Source organism: Mirounga angustirostris, unplaced genomic scaffold (genome assembly GCF_029215605.1).
Source record: "Mirounga angustirostris isolate CCGP_5_RB_7025 unplaced genomic scaffold, mMirAng1.0.hap1 SCAF_14, whole genome shotgun sequence".
NCBI classification, from domain to species: Eukaryota; Metazoa; Chordata; class Mammalia; order Carnivora; family Phocidae; genus Mirounga; species Mirounga angustirostris.
Genome location: NW_026991722.1, coordinates 62,974,932 through 62,996,661, shown reverse-complemented (window position 1 = coordinate 62,996,661; position 21,730 = coordinate 62,974,932). Strand labels below are relative to the sequence as shown.

The 21,730-nt window shown below is 43.1% G+C and overlaps 1 protein-coding gene and 1 pseudogene across 3 annotated transcripts in view; one reads left to right on the top strand and one right to left on the bottom strand.

The window, feature by feature from the left end:
* The window catches only part of LOC123840816 (protein FAM246B-like), a 38,607-nt pseudogene extending 28,790 nt beyond the window's left edge, over window positions 1–9,817 (top strand).
* PIEZO2 (piezo type mechanosensitive ion channel component 2) overlaps window positions 8,435–21,730 on the bottom strand; it is a 503,601-nt gene continuing 490,305 nt past the window's right edge. For all 3 annotated transcript variants that reach the window (XM_064578003.1, XM_064578004.1, XM_064578002.1), the window contains 7 exons: window positions 18,787–18,975; window positions 18,354–18,446; window positions 16,894–17,066; window positions 14,883–15,011; window positions 13,590–13,669; window positions 10,822–11,005; window positions 8,435–9,978 (listed from right to left, as the gene is read on the bottom strand). In XM_064578003.1, coding sequence (XP_064434073.1) covers window positions 9,726–9,978; window positions 10,822–11,005; window positions 13,590–13,669; window positions 14,883–15,011; window positions 16,894–17,066; window positions 18,354–18,446; window positions 18,787–18,975 — 1,101 coding nt within the window. In that variant the 3' untranslated portion in view covers window positions 8,435–9,725. The remainder of the gene's footprint in view (window positions 9,979–10,821; window positions 11,006–13,589; window positions 13,670–14,882; window positions 15,012–16,893; window positions 17,067–18,353; window positions 18,447–18,786; window positions 18,976–21,730) is intronic.

Genomic DNA, 21,730 nt, shown 5'->3' with positions numbered 1-21,730 from the left:
ATAGATTTTTTTTTTAATGTTGAATAATATTCCATTGTCCGGATGTATCATTCACCCACCAGAGGTAATCACAGTTGCTTCCAAGTTTTGACAGTGATGCTAAAGCTGCTATGCGCAGGTTTTTGTGTGGACAAAAGTTTTCAACTCTTCTGGGTAAATACCAAGGATTGTGATTGCTGAATCATGTGGTAGGAGTATGTTTAGTTTTGTAAGAAATTGCCAAACGGTCTTGCCAAGTGGCTGTACCATTTTGCATCCCCACCAGCAATGAATGAGAGTTCTTGTCGCTCCACACCCTCGCCAGCATTTGGTGGCATCAGTGTTCTTAATTTTGGCCATTCTAGTAGGTGTGTAGTGGTATCTCACTGCTCTTTCAATCTGCATTTCCCTCATGATATATAATGAGGTTGATATCTTTCCATATGCTTATTTGCCATCTGTAGATCTTTGGTGAGGTACTTGTTAAGGTCTTTGGCCCACTTTTTTTTTTTTTTTAAGATTTTATTTATTTATTTGAGAGACAGAATGAGATAGAGAGAGAGCATGAGAGGGGGAAGGGTCAGAGGGAGAAGCAGACTCCCCGCCGAGCAGGGAGCCCGATGCAGGACTCGATCCCGGGACTCCAGGATCATGACCTGAGCCGAAGGCAGTCGCTTAACCAACTGAGCCACCCAGGCGCCCTTTGGCCCACTTTTTAATCAGGTTTATTTTTTATTGTTCTTCATACATTTTGGAAACAGTCCTTTATTAGATGTGTCTTTTGCAGATTTTCTCCCAGTCTGTGGCTTGTCTTCTAATCCTCTTGACATTATCTTTCAAAGACTAGTTTTTAACGTTAATGAAATCCATCTCGCTTATCAATGATTTCTTTCATGGATTGTGCCCTTGGTGTTGTATCTAAAAAGCCCTTGACACACCCAAGGTCATGGTAGGTTTTCTCCTATGTTATCTTCTAGAAGCTTTACAGCTTTCTGTTTTACCTTTATGTCTGTGATCCATTTTGAGTTAGTTTTTGTGAAGGGGACAGGTGACATCTTAGTCTCTCCACTGTCCCTCCCTTTCCTCTTGCTTCAGAGCTGGTTTTAGAGTCCAAGAAGGCAAAACAAGGGTTCTTCATTGGGCCTCCCTAAATTCTCAACATGTATTATTTGCTTTTGCTGTTTTTTTGTTTTGTTTTCATTAGAATGTCACCTCCATGGGGGCAGGGTTCTCCAAAGCGAGTAATTTCAAACTTATTTAAAAATCAGAATGACCCTTTGAGCATTTAAGACTCAAGCTGTTCGGGCCCCACATCCTCAGGTTTGGGTTGACAAAGCCCTGAGGGGATTGCAAACCTGAGAATGTGCATGTTTTTGTAAACTCCACTCAATTATCTGATGTGCTTCAGAGGTGTAGAATTGGCTTGTTGCATATGGAATAGTTCCAGGAGTTGCTGAGGCATGAGGTTAGAGGTGAGAAACCAATCACAGTCAGATATCTCTGCTTTATTAGGAAAACAATGCCTGTTTGATTATTCATTTATCATTATGAGCTCAAACTTTCTGATTTTGGAAAGATTACAAAGGAAATAGAAGCTTAATCATTTACAAGATGCTAAACATATCAAACTACAAATTGCAGTGTTTATACCCTTTGATAGGACCCATTCCAGAGAACACAATCTATAGATCTCATGGGGTTCTTTCTAGTTACTAGATTGGAGACTAACAGTCTGCTACTACACTGGAACTGTGGAAGATTTAAGGCTTTCTTCAAGGGTAGAGCTTAGATATAAAAGCACAGTAGATGGAAAGGGTAGGTCTGGGGGGCTGAAAAAAATGAGCATATCCAGACAAAATGACTGGCCCTGCCAGGCATAAGGAGGCCATGACAGCTAGACCGATTCCACTCCCCATCCTCCAGCCTATAGTTCCTGTCCCCTCCATGGGCTGTCTGATGGCAGCAGGTTCAGACATGCCACACTGTTACTTTCTCCTACACCCGGCTGGAAGGGCTGTGATTCAGATGAGCAACATTAATTTATTTCACTGGGTGGCTTTTCTTCAATAACTGACACCTACAGAAATCACGTCACCTTGTGCAGATACATTTCTCAAGTACATTAATAATCTCATCTTGACCAACTAACCCCTTTGTTGAAAACATTAAGTCCACATGCAAATACAAAGGGATAAGTCAGGACAGCATGCAAGAATTGGGTAAGGAAGAGACGAACATTTTATAAATGATCATGATATTAAGACCAGTACTTTATTTCACATGTGAAAAGGTTACTTGGGAATAATCTTTTTCCAGGTTTTCATATATTTTCCCTTGTCTATGTTCATATTGACTTTCTTTGTAACTAGGAGATTCCCCGGGGGGTGGGGGATTTGGTTACATAATATGGTGGTTCCGAGCATGGTGGGAAGCATGGGTTATGAACACTGGCTATGCCACACTGGGAAAAACATTTAAACTCTTTGTGCCTTAGTTTCTCATTTTACAAATGAGAAAAACAATACCTACCCTGGGTTTGCTATGAGCACTAAAAGAGATAATCCATGTGAAGCCCTCAGCAAGGGGCTTGCCCCCACTAAAATGTCAGCACAGGCTGGTTGCGTCTTTGGAAGACACAGTAAAGGAGCGACAGGAGAGCCACCCTCTCTTTCAAATGATCTTCTGGAAAGTCCATCACAGTTGGGAATAGAGAGACCACCTCCATTCTGGAACATGATTGATCTCCCTTTCTCCTTGCGTTTTGGCTGATCCAAGGAATAGACTTGCCCAAGGGAAGGATGATATCTCGGTGGCTCAAGAAAGTTCTTTTCCTACATATGGTTGAGAGCAAGTGCCCAGACTCTGGAGGGACTCTGGGCTTGACTTATCCAGGTAAGCCCAGGCCTGAGAGTCCCTGGGACAGGAGGGGAGGGGTGGGTTGTCTTCCCTTTGACAGTACTGGCTCTGAAGCTTGTATGCTTCTGTCAGTGTGAGTGAAATGGGGTAATTGGTGAAGGGCAATATAAAATCCAGCCAACTGTCCATGTCAAATGATATTCCTCTAGTCTCACTTTGGTGATTTCTTGAAAAGTCACAGTCTATTAAATCATTGATCCTTACGGTAGTATTTTTCTATATTGCCCATATCTGTAGCATTATCCTATTCATCTGAGCTAATTTATTACTATCAAAGAATAGAGAATGACCAGGCCATCAAGCACAAAAATCAGATTTTTAGGTTGAAAAAGAAATCAGAGAGATCCTAAAACTTTACCAAATGCCCATGTTTGACTTGAGTATGCCTACCTACCTGGGTGAGGGGCAGAGGGAGTCACCTCCATCACCCTTTCTCCCATTATGTGAGAAGTTCAGTGATATCTCCATGTGGGAAAGAGTGCATCTCACTGTGCATTCCCTGCTCCCACCCCCAAAACTCAGTAGCCTGGGAAGGAAATATTGTGGGGCCACAGAGATGGGATTGGGGAAGAACTGCTCGGTCATACCTAACCTTACACCAAATATACCATAAAAGTATTCAGGAATCTAGGGGTCCAGTGAGGTCTGACACGTGGGGGTGCTCACACTGACAGCACAGTGGAGGGCTGACCAAGGCTAGGTCAGGCAGGAACAGAGGCTGATGACAAGGAGACTTTAGTGGAGAGGTTGTGCCCACAGGAGGCTGGGGTTCAAACAGGATGCTGGGCTTCCAGCGGGAAGGTGGGGTTCCAGTGGAGGCTGACTTTCCAGTGGGATGCCGGGGTTCCGACAGGAGGCTGGGGTCTGGACAACAGGTGCGCTCCAGCAAAGCAGGCAGGTTCTAACAGGAAGGCTGCGAGTCAGGCGGGGCAGGCAGTATTCCCAAGGGAGAGGAATCAAGTCCTGGCTCCAGCTATGCTCTGGGCAGGTAGCTAAGCTTCTCTATGTCTCTGATTCCTTAGGCTTTTACCACAGGGTTTGGCCCATAATAATGAGTCACTGCCAATCAACTCATTCTTTCCCTTCTTCTTCCTATTATTATTATTATTGTTATTGTTATTATTATATGAGTGGTTGGTGCACTTGTCTCTAGCTATCTTTTTTGGGCTCACTGTGATAGGGTAGGGTCTGGGTGCAAGGGGCTAGGGATTTTTATCAGGCTTTCCCTGAACACCTGAAACAAAGTCAGTGGCTGGTCCCAGAGTCCTGGAATGATTTCAGAAGCTCTTCTCTTTCCACAACTTCCCACCGGGACCCTCAGCACTTCCCTCCCCTCTCCTCACCATCTTTGGCCCCACTTGTGCCATCAATACACGCCTTTCTTCTGGAATGCCGTGAAATGGAAACCCACCCGTAAAAGTCTCTGGCACAGAACTTAGTCTTCTGTAGAAGAAAACATAAAGGGTCCCAAAGTCTTATGCAGATTTAAACTTTAATGGCTTTGGATAAAGAAGATGTGGTATATATATATACAATGGAATATTATGCAGCCATCAAAAGGAATGAGATCTTGCCATTTGCAACGATGTGGATGGAACTGGAGGGTATTATGCTGAGTGAAATAAGTCAATCAGAGAAAGACATGTATCATATGACCTCACTGATATGAGGAATTCTTAATCTCAGGAAACAAACTGAGGGTTGCCGGAGTGGGTGGTGGGGTGGGAGGGATGCGGTGACTGGGTGATAGACACTGGGGAGGGTATGTGCTATGGTGAGCGCCGTGAATTGCGCAAGACTGTTGAGTCACAGATCTGTACCTCTGAAGCAAATAATACAGTATATGTAAAAAAAAAAAAAAAGAAGAAGAAGAAGATAGCAGGAAGGGAGAAATGAAGGGGGGAAAATCGGAGGGGGAGACGAACCATGAGAGACTATGGACTCTGAGAAACAAACTGAGGGTTCTAGAGGGGAGGGGGGTGGGGGGATGGGTTAGCCTGGTGGTGGGTATTGAGGAGGGCAAGTTCTGCATGGAGCACTGGGTGTTATACGCAAACAGTCATGGAACACTACATCAAAAACTAATGATGTAATGTATGGTGGTTAACATAACATAATAATAAAAAAAATTGACATTCAAAAAAAAAAGTATGAATACCACAGGCTTGGAAAAGGCAACGCTATAAAGGAGAATTATTTAACCTGTTAAGATGCTACTATCTTTTTTGATGCATTCAAGTTACCACAATGTAGTGCTGACGGTTCTAGTCCGTCTTCAGATTGCAAACCCTGAGCAGGAGCAACTGTAAGGGCTGCATTTGCAGATTGTTCAAGAACAGGAATGCACAGGCTGGCCTGCACCCCTGACTCACCACCTCACGAGTGATGGAGGTGAGGTGAGCCACGCGGGGGCCTCATCTCTTTGGCCACTGGTCTGGGGGAGGCCACCCTCACCGTTGCACGTGTGGGATAAACACTAAAACGTAATAGTCAAAATTTACAAAGCTGAGGGGGCGCCTGGGTGGCTCAGTCAGTTAAACTTCCGACTCTTGATGTCAGCTCAGGTCATGATCTCAGGGTCGTGGGATCGAGCTCCACATAGGGCTTCATGCTCAGCGGGGAGTCTGCTTAAAATTCTCTCTCTCCCTTTGCCCCCCTCCGCTCTCTCTCTCTCTCTCTCAAAATTAAATAAAATCTTTAAAAAATACACAAAGCTGAATAAGCATGCAATATTTAAATAATTAAACTTTTAACTGATGATTTCTGTGAGCTTGGAGCATTTCCAATTCTGCTCTGGGACACCCTGTATATAGCCTTCCATAGCTACCATTGGAAAGAAAAATAAGGACTTCTGTGCGCAACTCAGAAAATTAGAATAAAGAATAACACACACACACACACACACACAAAAGAAAAGAAAAGAAAAGGAATAAGAAAGGCAGAAGTCAAAATTTCTAAAGTAAAATGCACATTAACTATAGGGGAGATTACCAACCACCCCTTGAAAATAGGAGCAGGATAAATGGACAGAAAAATTCGATAAATAAAAATACGTGTGAACATAACCACAGATATTTATGACTTAAAGCAATTAAAAATAGATTATTTTTTTTTTAAATACCTCTTACTCCAAACAATGTAGGCTCCTGAGAACCAGTCACTCGTGCACACTGAGTGTTCCAATGGACCTTTCTGCCGAGTAATTCACGTAAGCAGGCCAACGAGATGTCAGGCTGTCATCTCTAGCTGTGAAATTAAATGTGTGCTTCCTTGGTGAATACTGTGTTGACAGGCTGTGTTTAGAGGAATTAGGGCAGGTAAAGGCAGGAGAAGCCTGGTGTCTGGTGCCTCCTCAGTCACTCTTTTTCCTTCCCTGCTCCCCCCAAAATGAGGCCAGCAAGGACAAACCCTACCGACTTCACGATAGCAGCAAGACGTGTGTGGAGCATCCCTGATGCAGGAGGCAGAGGAGAGAAGCAATAGATCCTCTGGTGGAGCCAGATCGAGAGCCCCTCATGGCAACAGGGCCTGCAAACTCTCAAAACGAACCGATTGAAACTGCCTCTCAGCACCAGGCTCCCTGATGCGGGGACACTGCTTGGAATCGAGGGGGCAGAACAGGTACAACTGGGGAGAGAGGCCCATGGAGGGTGGGTGGGGAGAGCAGTGCCAGGGGCCTCAGAAAGGAGGGCGCATTTGTGGACACTCCAGAACCGTGGGCTCCAGAGTCAAGGAGCTAAAGGAGCCATCCCCCTACCCAAAAGTTAAGGAGACTAAGGTCACACACACAAGAGCCACAGAAAAGGGCTGCACTTAAATACTGTATCAAATTCTTATCAGTAAAAAAGAATAAGAACAGGATCAGGTCCTTAGAGACAAAAACAGTTTACCAGAAAGACATCCCCGCAAAATGGATAGAAACTATAACCCAAGATTTCAAGATGAACTAGAATAGATTAAGAAAATAACAGACGATATTAAAGAACAATAGAAATCAGGATTTGAAAACTAGTGAAAAATGAAAATAATTATTTTAGAAAGGATAATTAAACTAGAAGGACAATAAGAGAGTTCTGGCAAGGGACAGGGTCACCCCACCTTATAGATGGGATCACCTTATGCACAGGGTCACGTTATGGACAGGGATAACTGGCCCAGGCCACCAGAGAGGGGAGGGCCGTGGCTGTACAGCGGGGGTGGGAGGAATATGCTGGTGCTCAGGGGTCCCTGGGGGACTCAGTGCTGCACACCCAGACTGAAGAGTAACGAGGTAAATGCAGCAGCTGTGACCAGAGCTCATCTGCAGCTGCATGGTGGGGCAGCTTGCCCCTCTGCCTGATCCTGCCTTCCTCGCTGACCACTGTAACTCCCGGGACTGTGGCCCAAATGTCCTTGGTGGCTGTTCATTTCAGAGGCTATCTCCAGAGAACCCAATCTAAGGTGGCAGGCCGCTCTCACAAGGAGCGTCTATTGGGCCAGGGCTTAGAATGTGGCTGCGTACCGGAGAACGACCCCTTCATGTTGTCGGATACACAAGGCTGAACGGGGAAGTGACCTGCTGGCCTGGGGGTTCCCTGCCTCACGGTGGCCGGGCCAGCACTGGAAGACCTCCTCACTATCTGCCATTTCCACTCTAGCCTCCACAGCCCTCCCTGGAAGAAGCACTTCCCTTCTACATTTCTTTATTTCTATCTTTTAGATTTCCTTTGACATTTTCCCCTCTGACACATGGGGAAGCTTTTTCTTGAACCTTGGAACTTGTTCTCTTGAGGAACATTACCATTCTGGTATACTTTGACTTTACACTTTCTTCTCAGGAGCTTTGCCTACTTCTCCTCTTTCCTAAATGTGTCAACGCACTCTCTGGAAATTCCCTTGAGTTGACATCTTTAAAAGAAAGAATTCACAACCAGAAATATGCACAGTGATTCTTGCTGTTGTTGGGAAATCAGAACGTGGTCCAAAGAGTTCCCCTAAGTAGTCTGAGTTTATTATTTAAAAAAAAAATTTTTTTTTTAAGATTTTATTTATTCGACAGAGAGAGACACAGCGAGAGAGGGAACACAAGCAGGGGGAGTGGGAGAGGGAGAAGCAGGCTTCCCGCAGAGCAGGGAGCCCGATGTGGGGCTCGATCCCAGGACCCTGGGATCATGACCTGAGCTGAAGGCAGACACTTAACGACTGAGCCACTCAGGTGCCCCAGTAGTCTGAGTTTATTGCTATGATGACTGGAGGAGTTGATTTCCGAAGTGTGGAAGTATGTTGGCTTTCACGTTTGAAGAACAAATATGCACTAGTTTTCTAGAAGCCACTGAACAGCTCCATATTCACCATAACTTTTGGAAATTAGTTACCATTTGTGTCCTGCTTATATTATTCACATAGAATAATATAATCTTATTATTTGCATGAGAAAGACAAATCCACCAAGAAGTGAATTCTTCTCAGTTGATTTTTTTTAACACTTTGTACACAGTATTGAAAACAATCATTTTTCCTACTTAATGCAAAAGAGGCAGAATGAAGAATATTCTTGAAATGACTTTGCAAGATGTGCTTTATTTTAAGTCAGTCCTGAACCCAAACTACATAGGATCATTTTTTTTGACGTATTCTAGTCCATTCGATGATTCCTCACAAACTGTATTTTAATACGGAATGAAAACTACATTTCAATCATAAATTTTCATGCTACATTGTTATTTAATGAAGAGGTTGTATTACCAATAATAATAATTTAAGAAAAGGCCATTTTTTATTTCCCCAAGCTCAATATACATATTTCTTTCATAATTATGAACTTAAAAAACCCGTCTCGGATGTAAAAATGTGAATTGGAATATGTAAACTTTTGATATACCTGAAAAACAGGAAGGAAAATGTCACATACTGGAAAACACCATTGCCTTAAATCATCGAAATGGGAAAAAGCGTGTTGAGGGATGGGGAAAGGTAGAAGAGCGTTCATGACCTCAGTTAGTAAAGAGTTACAAAGTCAGAGTATTCATTCCACGCCCAGCTGGGCACCATTTTTATCCTTCTGCCTGGAGCCTGCGTCTGACGTCTGACGAGGAGCAGTGACTGAAGCAGGACAGCCACCACCACTGAAGAGAGTCACGAGCTGGGCCTCAACAAAGCCGGTGTCCACATATTTGTTTTGCTGTTGTTGTTGTTTTTTTTTTCCTGAGAAGTCACTGGTGTTAAATGGAAAGATTTTTTATTAGTCTTCAGTTAAGATAAGGCAGTAAGAGTGTCACTAGCGTTAACTTTTTGCTTAGAATGAGGCTTATCCTTCCTCTGGTATCTTCATGGGTCCTTGGCTCCCTTTCTCGTTTCCCGCTAGAAATCCGTTCAGGAGTTTCAGCCTCCTCTTGCTGTTGCGTATTTTCGGGGTGTGCTGAGGCCATCTGTTCTCCTCACAGCAGCTTCCCCGTGGCGACAGAGCGCGGCGTTCGCCATTATAGGATCTCTTCAGGTCCCCGCGCAGAAAAACATGGGTGTCTTTCTTTCTTCCTTCTTCTCTCCTGTTTCTCTGAGGGAGGAGACCCATAAGTGACTCCTTTGCATAGTCAATCAGAATGCAAGACACTGTTGACTAAAACATAAAACAAGTAGCCCTGATTTTGGAGAAATGGAATTACAAATAACTTTTTCAACAGCGCCTTCATTTGCAAGGTAGCTTAGACTGCAAAAGGAAGTCAGCTCCCTTTGAACACCTGTCAGAAGAGAAACCATTTCCGTCCAACTAGAAATGCTTAGCTCTTAGGAGAATATTGTGCTTTTTAAAAAATTCAAATGTTAACTTGATTTGCAGTCTGTGTCTTAAAGTATCAATTTGTTTTTTCTCTAGTCCATTTGATCATGGTTTCCGGTGAGCGGTACAGGAATATTAATTTGGCATAGAGATCTTCCTCTAATTCCAGTTCCCCTGTCTCTCGAACTAAAAAAATATCTGTGCACAACTTCAGGATTCGATCCACATTTGGAAGCTCTTCAAACATGATGGAGTGAGAAATCCCACTGAAGAATTCGCGGACAAACTTCCCAATCACGAGGACAACTGAAGCATATAATCCCATGATACTGAAAAAAAAAATAAGTAGAAATTGTATCTATCAGTTAAATACAGTTAATAGAACACATCTAAGAGAAAACAAACAAACAGTATTTCCTTCCAATTCTATGAAGATATGATAAACTTATCAAAGCTTGAAGTTTTTCCCTTACAGAACTATAAGACTTAAAAAATGAAAATTAAAAAAAAAAATCTCAAGTCTGGAAATGACCAGTATTAACAGTTTCATGGATGAACTTCAGGTAGTTTTACTGCATATATTATATAAAGAAACCACATAATATATTTGGTAGAAATGCCATTGTACTATATACACTTTTCTGCACCTAGCTCTTTATTTTTAAAAATACAATTTTGCATAGACAATGATTTTTTAACAGACGTTCGTGTCTTGTTGGGGATGTATGTGTCCTAGCACTTAAGGATCAGAAAACTGTGAAACGGTAGCTTCAGACCATTCTGGACATTGGACCATGTCCCAAACTGCGCCGTCTGACTGAGGCCATGTCTGCTAAGGTCAGAAGACAATCTAAACAGAAAAGAGGTAACCTTACCTCAATTTCTATGTTTAAACACTTAGTGGCCTCAAACATAACAGGAAGGTGTAGAGTGAAGAAACTGGACATAGGACTTCTAGACCTGTCCTTAAGGGTGTTACTGACATCAGGCATTTTGACTTCTTTGGAACTCCGGTTCTTCATTTTTTAAAATGAAGGGCCAGCGACCTATGAATTTTAATGTTGCAGCTATTAAGTTCAAGAATTCTAGGAAGAGACAAGGCTTCCCATCCTCAACTTTATATGATACAGAAGTAGACTCTTGTAACTGTTAACTGTAAAATAAGTTCTTACCCGTAGCCAGCCAAGAACCCCAGACTTGGGGGGCTGACTTTGTCATTGAAGACCACCAGTTCCAAGGCCTGGGCATGCTGATTGAATATTCTATTGCCAGTCAGGTTGAGAACCCACCACTCACTGTTAGATTTAGTTGTATTGTCTCTGGACAAAATGATGGTGATATTCATGAAATTATTTTCTGGAAGAGGAGAAAAATGAAATCAAGTTAGCATGAGACTATTAGGATTTAATGCAATTAGCAGTCCTCCGATGGCAAAACCTAGTTACTACTGTTCATAGCATATGGTGCCAGGATGAGTAGGACACAGGGACATGGTAACAATGTGAGTAGAGAAAGAAAAGTGGGCCCTAAGTGTACATAAAGTTTCTCCTTGTCACGAGACATGTAGCTCACTGCTGCTGAGTGAGCATGGCAGACACATCACAGGAGAGAGGGAAGACCCATCACCTGAGTGTCTTTGCTGATAATTCCAAACAACTAGTTAGACATTTAAAAACCCAAATCACGGACTTTTTAGTCATTTGACTAATTCAATCTTATTACCAGCATTTATTGCATGTCTTTGAAGAGGGAGACACTCTGTCAAGTGATAAGGGTTACAAAGTTGAGTACAGCATGATTCCATATCTCAACGGGAACAGGCCATGTATACAAGTGGGACTTATGGGCACTATAGGACCTGCACCGATGAGGTTGTTAGCATGGGGAGACTACATCTGCTTGGTAGGATCCAGGAGGGCTTCGCAGAGGAGACGGCTTCTGAGCTGAGTTTTGCAGAGTGTGAACCTCAGTAAGTGGAGATGGAGGGGGAGAGGAGGCTAGTTCAGGAAGGCTTGGTGGCATGAAGCTCAGTAAAGTTCTGAAAATCCATGATATGTGATTAATGATTGCTTTTGTTGGATCACAGAGTCAATATAAAAGAATAGTAAAAGGGTGGAAAAAAGCTTGGGAGTTCTCTGAGCAAGTCTTTCTAAGAAAATACCACCCCTGTCAATGATAATAGGGTCTCCGTTGAGAGTCCTGGTGGTGGACTGTGAGGCTAGGGGCTGTGTCTGCATTATTTCCTGCTAAATTCCTGGATCAGAGGAATCTGGGACAGTGCCTGGTAATGAATGTCTATTTGATGGATGGATGGATGGATGGATGGATGGATGGATTGGATGGATGGATGGATGGATGGATGGATGGATGGATGGATGGATGTATGGACTGATGGAGAGTGAGGCAGGAAACTGGTAAAGAGAAAGAAACCCTTACCCAGGACAAATGTGAACCACCCAGAATGCTCAGGAACAAAAAGAATCTTGGTTCTGAAGTCTAGAGGGTTCTGAGAGGGAACATCTGGCCTAGGTTTGAATCTAGTTTATTCACATACTGGCTGTATAACCTCTGCTGAGTAATTCACACCCTGAGCCTCAGTTTCCTCCTTTATAGATTGGCAATAGCCACCAACCTGTGCTAAAGATCAGACATAACTAGGTAAAGATCATTAGAGAAGCTGTTGGGTTGGCAGGACCCAAGAGCACCAAGACCATGTGGTCTGGACAAGAAGTCATTGGCTGGACCTCAGATGACTCACAGCCAATAGGCCTGTGTTTGCGGAGCACAGAACATGTGGCTGAGAAAGGGGAAAATAAGGGTGGGGAGGGGCTGGGAATCTAGGCACAAAGTGAGGCTGACCCTGCAGGGAGGAGCCCCATCTTCCTGAAGCTGAAAGGAAGTGGGGGGAATGGGGGAAATTTGAGACCCATTGCCAGGGAGAGGGAGGCAGCTGAAGGAGTGCCCTAGCAGGCTTGCGGGATCATCTGATGAGGTTCAGCAGCTGTGAAGGGACCACTGACGGACAGAAGCATTTCAGAGGGAATGACTCATGGTTGAGCAATTTGTGCTCTTGGACTAAGCATTTCTAGAACTATTTGGACTGAAATGGAAATACCAAAGTTCTCAAGGCATCTCACAATTACCGTGTAAGACATATGTATTTTTGACTGTTGAGGAAGAAAAGCATAGAGATGTGGGACCCACCCATGCTTGTCTTCTGAACCTCTATCCTGCCTCTACTTCTGGTGATCTCAATGGGGGCTTCCAGTTGTTTACTTACATCTAATCAGACCACTGGAGCCTGGTCTCCAGTGCCTGACACACTGCCTGGTGACCATGAGCAACCCACGTTGACAAAGGAGTGACCATGACTTGGATAACTGCTTTGTCCTTCTACCTTTATCACATGTACACATCTGCTCTGATCCAGGCAATTGATGAAGTCAAACAATGCTTAGTAATTAATGCTTAAGAATCCCCAAGCATCAACATCCTATCATCATCGTTGTTTTGGGTAAACACAGTCCCTAGAGACTAACATTGATACTTAACCATCCGTGGGCTGAATCAAGTAGATTTCCTGCTCCATTTTTATTATTCTTATTGTGGGGCTTTCATATTTAATATTGCATAAGGCCATTTCTGCCAAAGAGATGGATGCTAATAGAAACAAACTGATGAATCAGTAACCAAAGCTGCTAAATGTGGATTTAAGCCAATCACGTTCTATATCAATGAAAACCATGAAGAATATGGCTGCTGGTGCCTGACTGGATCCTTCTGGCTGGTGACCGCAGCTGGGAGTCTCATGCTTCCTGTAAGCCGTGTCTCACAGGGAAAGAAAACTGGAAAGCAGCTTGAGAAAGGCTGAAAATGCAAACTGTAGACACTGAATAAAAGGATTTTAAAAAGTTCTGAAACAATTCCTTCTCATCCTTACCAGACAAAAGTTGCTTTATAGGTTTTGAGTTTGAATCACTAGGTGCTTTCACATAATATGGGTAGATCTTTTCTATAGTCCTGTGTGTTAAGAAAAAAAGGGGGGACAGTAATGAAGTTTTAGTTGTTTTATCCACATAAAACTGATTTTTTGTTGCTATTTTTGACCTCATCTCAAACAAACAATGGTGAGTCTTTGTACTTCTACGCAATGTGATGTCATCACAATTTCTGGGTTCCATTATAATCAGAAATTTCTGAAGCCAAACAAATTCAGTTGTTTTATTCGAATACTTAGGTAAACTCTGTACATGAACTAGTTAATGCCTTAAAAACTGCTACAGAGATTTCCCATGTCTGTGACCGTTTCTGAAGCAAGGAGCTGTCTTTCTTGCTAGGATCTATGTCTGTACTCTATGGAGATATATAATTATATCTATAATCAAGTAGACTGCATGAATTTATCTAGTGCCAAGAGTGAGGCCCAAGGAGACAACTGGTGGCCTGGACCTGTCCCTCCCTCTGCTGAGGACAAACTGAGTAATGTGAGCAGGTCACTCTGTCCTTCTAGGCCTGTTCTCTCATGGGGAAATGATGGGGGAAGATCTGACAATCTTTGAGGTTCCTTCAACTTTAGTGATTAAAAAAGGCTGTCTTAGGGAACACATGTGAGGACTATATCATGGCCGTTCTTATACTCAACACATTAAAGTGGGGCCAGCACAGACTGGAGGTCAGAACTAGACATTGGCCGGTGAACGTCATTTAGCAGTTTTGCACCCATAGCATTTCCCCCCCCTCCTACTAGTTTTCCTATTAGAATCTAAACATCCCAGCTTGGCTTTGTTTGAAGTGGAGTACTTATATGGCAGGATAATATATTAAGATAGATTCCCCACCCCCTAAATTTCCTTTTACCCCTTGTCTTCCCCACATCCCCCATCCATTAGCCAGGCATTCAGTGAGCCCAAGTCAGGAGTAATAGTAGAAGAAGGGTCTCCCAGGTGCTTTCCCTGGCTTTTGGTGATTATGGTCAGATAATCAGCTTAGATAAGAACAAGGTTTGCTACTCAGAGACAAGATCAGGACTCCCAGGCCTATAGGTGGACAGAGAGTGAGAGGGGAGGAAAACAGAGCTGCTTTAATGCAACACAACGAGGCCTCCAAGTAGAATTCACTTGAGTTACTGAAGAATGGAGAAAGTTGCATTTCTTGCATATGTGAATTTGCAAATGGAGATTTTGTACCAGATATAGCCATCTGTTAAAGCTAATTAACAGGAGCAATCACTTACACTGGTGTTCTTGAACTTTCTGTGTTGTTGCCGGCTATCATTTTAGCTATATTCTTACGTGTAATATTTTTAAGAGGAAAAGAAAGCTTATCCATTGCTATTTCTGCTTTTGCACCCAGACTCATGTTTCTGTGAAGAGAGATAAAAGGGCTCAATGTCAGTGATTATTCAGAAGTCTGGAAGAGAGATTCAAAAATTCATTTGACTCTTCATTTTATTAATCTCACCAAGTCTTCATTGGGTCCACAACTGTCAACCCCAACCTTTTCTGTCCACCTCACCTTTACATCCAACTTCTTAGACAACCAAGTTAGTAAACCCCAGGGAGGCCATAAACACCTTTAAAACAGACGGCAGGTGAGGAGGCAGTCTGCTGACTAAAAGAGAAACCATCTTGATGCTCTGGTATGAATTTCTGCAACACTCTTTATATTGATCCAATGAGGTTAGTCTCCATGGTGACTAATAGAATGCACATTTTTAAAAGAATGTTCAATCAAAAGTTGATCTTTAATGTTGTTAATTTTTTGGTAGCTCTTCAAAGAAAAGGCTAGAAAATAAATTTTTGGCAGTCTAGAATTTCATGTGAGGAACTTTGGATGTAAATTCTAAAGGAGAAAATAAGATTCAGGAAGGAGTTCTTTCAATTCTGAACAGCCCCCTTTGAAATCTTTCTTTACTATTTCCTTGGAAATTCATTTTAGATTGGAGGTTTCTTAGGTTCCTATCATGATTCTTAATTTCATCCTAGAAGCCAGGAATCATGGACCCAAATGCACCTATCACTTGACTTCCCAAATAAACTTGCATAGAATCCTGAACCACAAGACTGTAATAACAAACAAACAAACAAACACCAAGCCTTTCAACTACTTTATTGTGTCGAGGTTCCCCAAGTGCTTCACTAACACAATGGGTTTTTGAATGCAGGAGCTTTTCCTAAGACATGCTCTTAGGAATGGAAAAGGAAGATGTGGTGTGTGTGTATGTGTGTGTGTGTATATATATCTATATCTATCTATCTAGATAGATATAGATATAGATATTATTCAGCCACCAAAAAGAATGAAATCTGGTTATTTGCCAAGATGTGGATAAAGCTAGAGAGTATTAGGTTAAGCAAAACAAGTCAGTCAGAGAAAGACAAATACCATATGATTTCACTCATCTGTGGAATTTAAGAAACAAAACAAATGAGCAAAGGTGAAAAAAAAAAGTGAGAAGGAGGCAAACCAAGAAACAGACTCTTAACTACAGAGAGCGAACTGTTGGTTATCAGAGGGGAGGTGGGTGGAGGGATGGGTGAAGTAGGTGACGGGATTAAGGATTAGGGCACTTGTGATGAACACCGGGTGTTGTATGGAAGTGCTGAATCACTATATTGTACATCTGAAACTAATATCACGCTGTATGTTAACTGGAATTTAAATAAAAACTTAAAAAACAAAAGAGCAAAGTAGTGGCTGCATGCTGGCCATTGGCTCAGGTTAGGTGAGAAGGAGTCTCAGCTCTCCCCCTCCTGGGGCTGCCAGGCTGCTCTCACACCCCACGCGTGGAGAAAAGATCTGTTAGGGTTTCCCCATGTTGGGGGGATGTAATGAGAATTGTGGTTTCCGAGGCTGCAAGTTCTTCGTTTCTTCATAAGACCAAAATTCACCCTTTCAGGGAAATCTTACAGTCATCAGACTTTTCATTTTATAAGTCTTTACCCTTTTCCTTTTCACTTTACCTCTCTCTCTTGTTCACAGAACTCATTGCCAGCCTCTCTTTAGAGACTGAAGTTAGTAGGAAAAAGGAAAACTAAAAAGTCCTTATTTTTGCCAGATTCCCAGGCAGATCATTATTTAATAAACACAAAGGTTAGCTGTAGCATCGAATTAATGTTCCCAAAGCATAATGTCAACTAAAATCCACATCAATTGAATTTTTCTTTCCTTCTAGCCTCCCACCCCCACCCCGAGTTTGGATTGGGGGGAAAGGGGGAAATCATACATGGAAAGACAGTAACTACCTCTGAATACTCCATGAAAAAACAACAGAGAAGCTACTATTGGGGTCCATGAGTTCCTCTATCATTTTCTGCTTACTGGGAGGGCTGATGGTCCACAAAGAATTTGAATTTCCTTCCAGTTCTGCTACTGTTATGTCTTCTTTTTCATAATTTTCCAGAAATTGCATAGCACCCTGTATGTGCACAAATACACATGCATAAGTAGATCATATACATGGTGATGAATAAATAAAGTGATTACTCTTCCTATTAACGGACTGCAGAAAGAGGATTTCTTCTCTGGAAGGACAGTTTCTACAGTGGATGGCCTTGGTGCTCCATGGTACTATTTTGTTCCCCTCTGCACTGGGATGGGCAGCCCCAGTTACACAAAGCAATCTCAGTACCCGCATAAGTATGGAATCATTCCAATTAATAAAGAAAAATCAACGGATTTGGTGTCATTTCTCCTCCCCACTAAGAAGGAAATTTATCAGCTCTTGGGGTGTTCTCTCTCATGAGACAGTCAAATTTAATCCACCCACAAGATCTTGGTCCTACCTTCAGAGCTGCACCTCCCTTGAGATGAGTTTGGGCAGTGTGCATTATAGGCTGATAATTTCATAAAAGAGCTAAGCATCTGTCTGCCTAATCATTTTCTTTAAATAAGAAAGTATTATTGTAAAGCAAATTTTAATTATGAAAAATCAGTTTATCATATTATTGTAAGTTTGCAGTGGAGAGAAAAGAATACATCAGCCACAACTTTGCCAACAGAATATTATCACCATTATATGCAGTAGGAAATCATATAAAAAATAATAGCATATATTCTTCTTCATTTATGTTTTATCTTGAGAAATGTGCATGCCACACATAGTCTTTGTAAGGATTATCTTGTATTACAAAAGAAGTTTCTTGGAAAATATTCAGACAGCATAGCATGTAAATAAAATGAAAAGTGGTAGACCCCTTCTCCCATGCCGACCACCCTAGAGAAGCCAGTGCCTATCAAATTCACTCGATACATTTGCCATAATTTATTCAACCAGTCACTACTTGTTGAGCCCTCTGTTACTTCCAACTTTTGTCAATACAGAGCATGCCATCACAAGCAGGTACCTGCATAGAGCTTTTCCAAAATTTTGAATTACTCCCTGAAGATAGATTCTCAGAGTAGATCTACTGATCGAAGGGATCAGTATCTACCACAATTAAAAACATTTAAAAATATAAAAAAGGACCTACATCTGTTGAGCTTACATTAAAATGTCCTGAATTAAAATTATGTTTATTGACACTTATATCCAATAATACAGACATAATGTCTCAGATTATCCAAGTGGCCAATGGCCACTGGTAATCCCTGAAGAGTCCTTCCCACCACCACAGGCCATGGCAGAACAGTGAATAAAATGACAAGCAGTAAGCTCACCTAGATGAAATGTCTTCACAGACATCTACTATACGCATTTACTTACAGTGTCCCTAGAGAAAGCTTTCATAAATTTATTAAACTTTGGCTGATCCATAACTTTCAACTGGCTTTGCTGGGCACTCATTGTGAAAATGGGCTGGAAAACAAAGAAACAGTGATGTCAACACTCCCGAGGCTCGTCTCTGCATCCTGGGTTAAAAGAGAAATCTTTACACAGTATATCATCACCCACTGAGTACCCAATGGCGACTGGCCTCAGGGATCTCTTTTTGAAGTGGTTACTCTGGTGCCCCACACCAGAACAGAACTACCCTTTCAATGTCTTCTGTGCTTTATCTCATATGTCACATATTTGCTGACCAGTTAAAATGCAGGGGGGAATCTGGCTGCAAGAGCTAACTGAACATCCTGTAGCTGGTGGTCAGGAAAGATGTGGGCAGGGGCGCCAGACCTGGGGGGAGGTACACAGCAGTTACCTGGTACCCTCCCAGGGTAATTGTGACCGAGACATCCAGGGGCTGGTTGATGACCCCCGCCACAGATTTGATCAAGGACATGAAGAGAAGGGGAAACCAGACGATGCAGATGAGCAGAACGATGATCATGCCTCCCATGCCGTACTTCACCACTTTCTTCTTCTTCTGCCCCCGGGGCTGTGGGTATCTCTGCAACAGATGAGTCACACAGGGCTCAGGCTCCCGGCACCAGAAGCAGGCGGGGGGGGGGGGGGGGGGGGGACGCACGCTCTTCCCACAAGACCTGACTGAGGCCTGATTGTGCTCTGCTCACTCTGAAGTGAGGAGAGCAAACTTGTCCCCACAAAGTTAGGTAGTGATGTGAAGCTGTAATGAGCTCCCAACACATCTCCACAGTGGTACCAGGAGGGACCAAAGGGACCTGAGAGGACTTCTCCTTAAAACTGTTGTGTGTGGAGGGGCGCCTGGCTGTCTCAGTCCATTAAGCATCTGCCTTCAGCTCAGGTCATGATCTCAGGGTCCTGGGATCGAGCCCCACATCGAGCTCCTCCCTCTGCTTCTCCCTCTCCCTCTGCCCCCTGCTCATGCTTGCTCTCTCTCTTTCTCAGATAAATAAATAAAATCTTTTAAAAAACAGTAAACTATGACTAGGACCGAGTGGCCTGCATTTGTGGGTGTTCATACGCCAAGACTCTGCCTTTCAGGAAATTGTTCTGGCTTCATAAAGTGTATTCATAAAGCCCCTGAAACACAGCACATTCGACTCTGAATCATCCCCAAGGAAAAGTACTGTTAAAAGAAGTTTACTCTTCTTCTCACACCAGACAAGAGATTGTCACTGGTAATGTTTCAGTCTCCGACGGGACAGGGTAGAAATGAGTGCCAGGTTCGCTTGGACTCCCTTGACACTGACTTCCCAGATGCCTAAGTTCCTCAGGAAGTTCTACCAGGTGTGATTTAGAAGGCTGATACTCCAGTGCCTGGGTGGCTCAGGCGGTTAAGCATCTGCCTTCCACTCAGGTCATGGTCCCAGGGTCCTGGGATTGAGCCCCGCATCGGGCTCCCTGCTCAGCGGGGAGTCTGCTTCCCCCTCTGCCACTCCTCCTACTCATTCTCTCAATCTCTCTCTCTCTCAAATAATAAACAAATAAATCTTTTTTAAAAAAGTCATATTCTGAAATATCCATCGACTTAGCATAAGATAGAAGTATATATTTAAGTAGAGGTGATACATTAAAACGAGGCTTTTTATTTCTTGAAGATAAAATAACAATAATTCTAAACCTTTCATGGGCAGGCGTACCTAGTGTTCTAGGGCAGAGAGACACCGGCCTGCACAAGGAGGACAGGCAATGGGTGTCACCTCCTCACTATGGTATTAAGAAGGTTGCACGTGTTGGCTCAAAGGCAGTGAAAGGCTTGTAAGAGCCAACAAATGGGGCCGACACAGCTGCTCCCATGAAAAGTGGCCCCGTATCAACGTGGGGCAGTCGTGTGAGCTCTGACTCAGAAACCCCCTCGTAAGAGCTCCCCGCCCATTCGTCCAAAGGAAGTAGTATCTCACGGTTTCCGGTGCCCTGGGTCTTGGGATGCAGTCCTCCTCCCTTGCTGTCAACACAGAAGCTCATCTATTTCATGGAGAAGCCGGGCTATGTGGTGTGTGTTTGTTCACTGCCCATCTTTCTCCAGCTTTCCTGTAGGATGGCCGTTCCTCTTCCCCACTACTAACTTATTCACCCCTGCCTCAGATTCCACACTTTCCAGCACCACCTGGCCCCTCCTCCTGGCTCCCATTGGGACCTTCTTCCTTTGGCTCTGATACTAAAAACGTTTGCTTTTCTTTTTTCTACTATTCTTTTCCTTAACACCTATAGAGGTTCAGATCCTCTCCATTCTGAAATTATCCTCTCAACTTGCCTCTGTCTTGAACTGACTCTCTCTCTGGCCTTTCTCTTGCCTGTGCTTGGTCCCTCTGAAAGGGCAGCCACAGGATGACCCTGGGCAAGTCTGTCCAGTGGTGTCCAGCCCAAACTGCCCACCCGCACAATTGTGAGCAAAGGAAATGGTTGTCATTTTTAAACCACTAAGTTTGGGGCGCCTGGGAGGCTCAGTCGGTTACGTGTCCAACTCTTGGTTTCAGCTCAGGTCATGATCTCAGGGTTGTTGGGCTCTGTGCTTGGCGTGGAGCCTGCTTGGGATTCTCTCCCTCACCTTCTGCCCCTCCCTGTTCTGTGCTTTCTCTCAAAAAAACAAACAAACAAACAAAAAAACACAACAACACACACACACACACACACATATATATATAGATATAGATCACTATGTTTGAGATTGTTTGATTGCAGCAATAGACAACTGATGAGGTAACTGCTGAATGAATAGCCCCTGGAGCTAGAGGTGGACCCGTGCTTCCCAGCACAAAGGGTCCAGGATGTGAGTTCTCCTAGTGTCACTGTGTGTACATGGACACCTCCTGAGGCAGCCAAGCTGTGATGGGGTAGCTTCGAGTGCTAGAAAGTTCTTCATATGCCATTGAAACCTACCAGAGCTTTTGCCCACTTGTCTTAACTCTGTTATCTTGAGTCTTACAAATAAATTCAGACGTTTCCTCTATTTCCCAGTATTTTGAATAGTTACAAATAGCTATTGTTTTTGCCTCTTTCCATTTTTTTTTTCTACTTCAGACAGAATAATTCTTGGTTCTTCCTATTCTTCTTCATTCTTCATGATTTCCAGAACTTTTGGCACCATGATGGTTACCTTCAAAGTCCCTTTGAAGTCCCTTAAAACAGCTCTCATATCTCTCATATTCTGTCATTTTAACAGCTTTTCTGCTCCTTAAAAAATCAGGACAAGCTCTATGATTTTAAGTTTACTGCCAGCCCTATTTGCTTCACTCCAACAAACTCCATAAACACAGGGGCCACAGGTCAGTAGGCCCCTG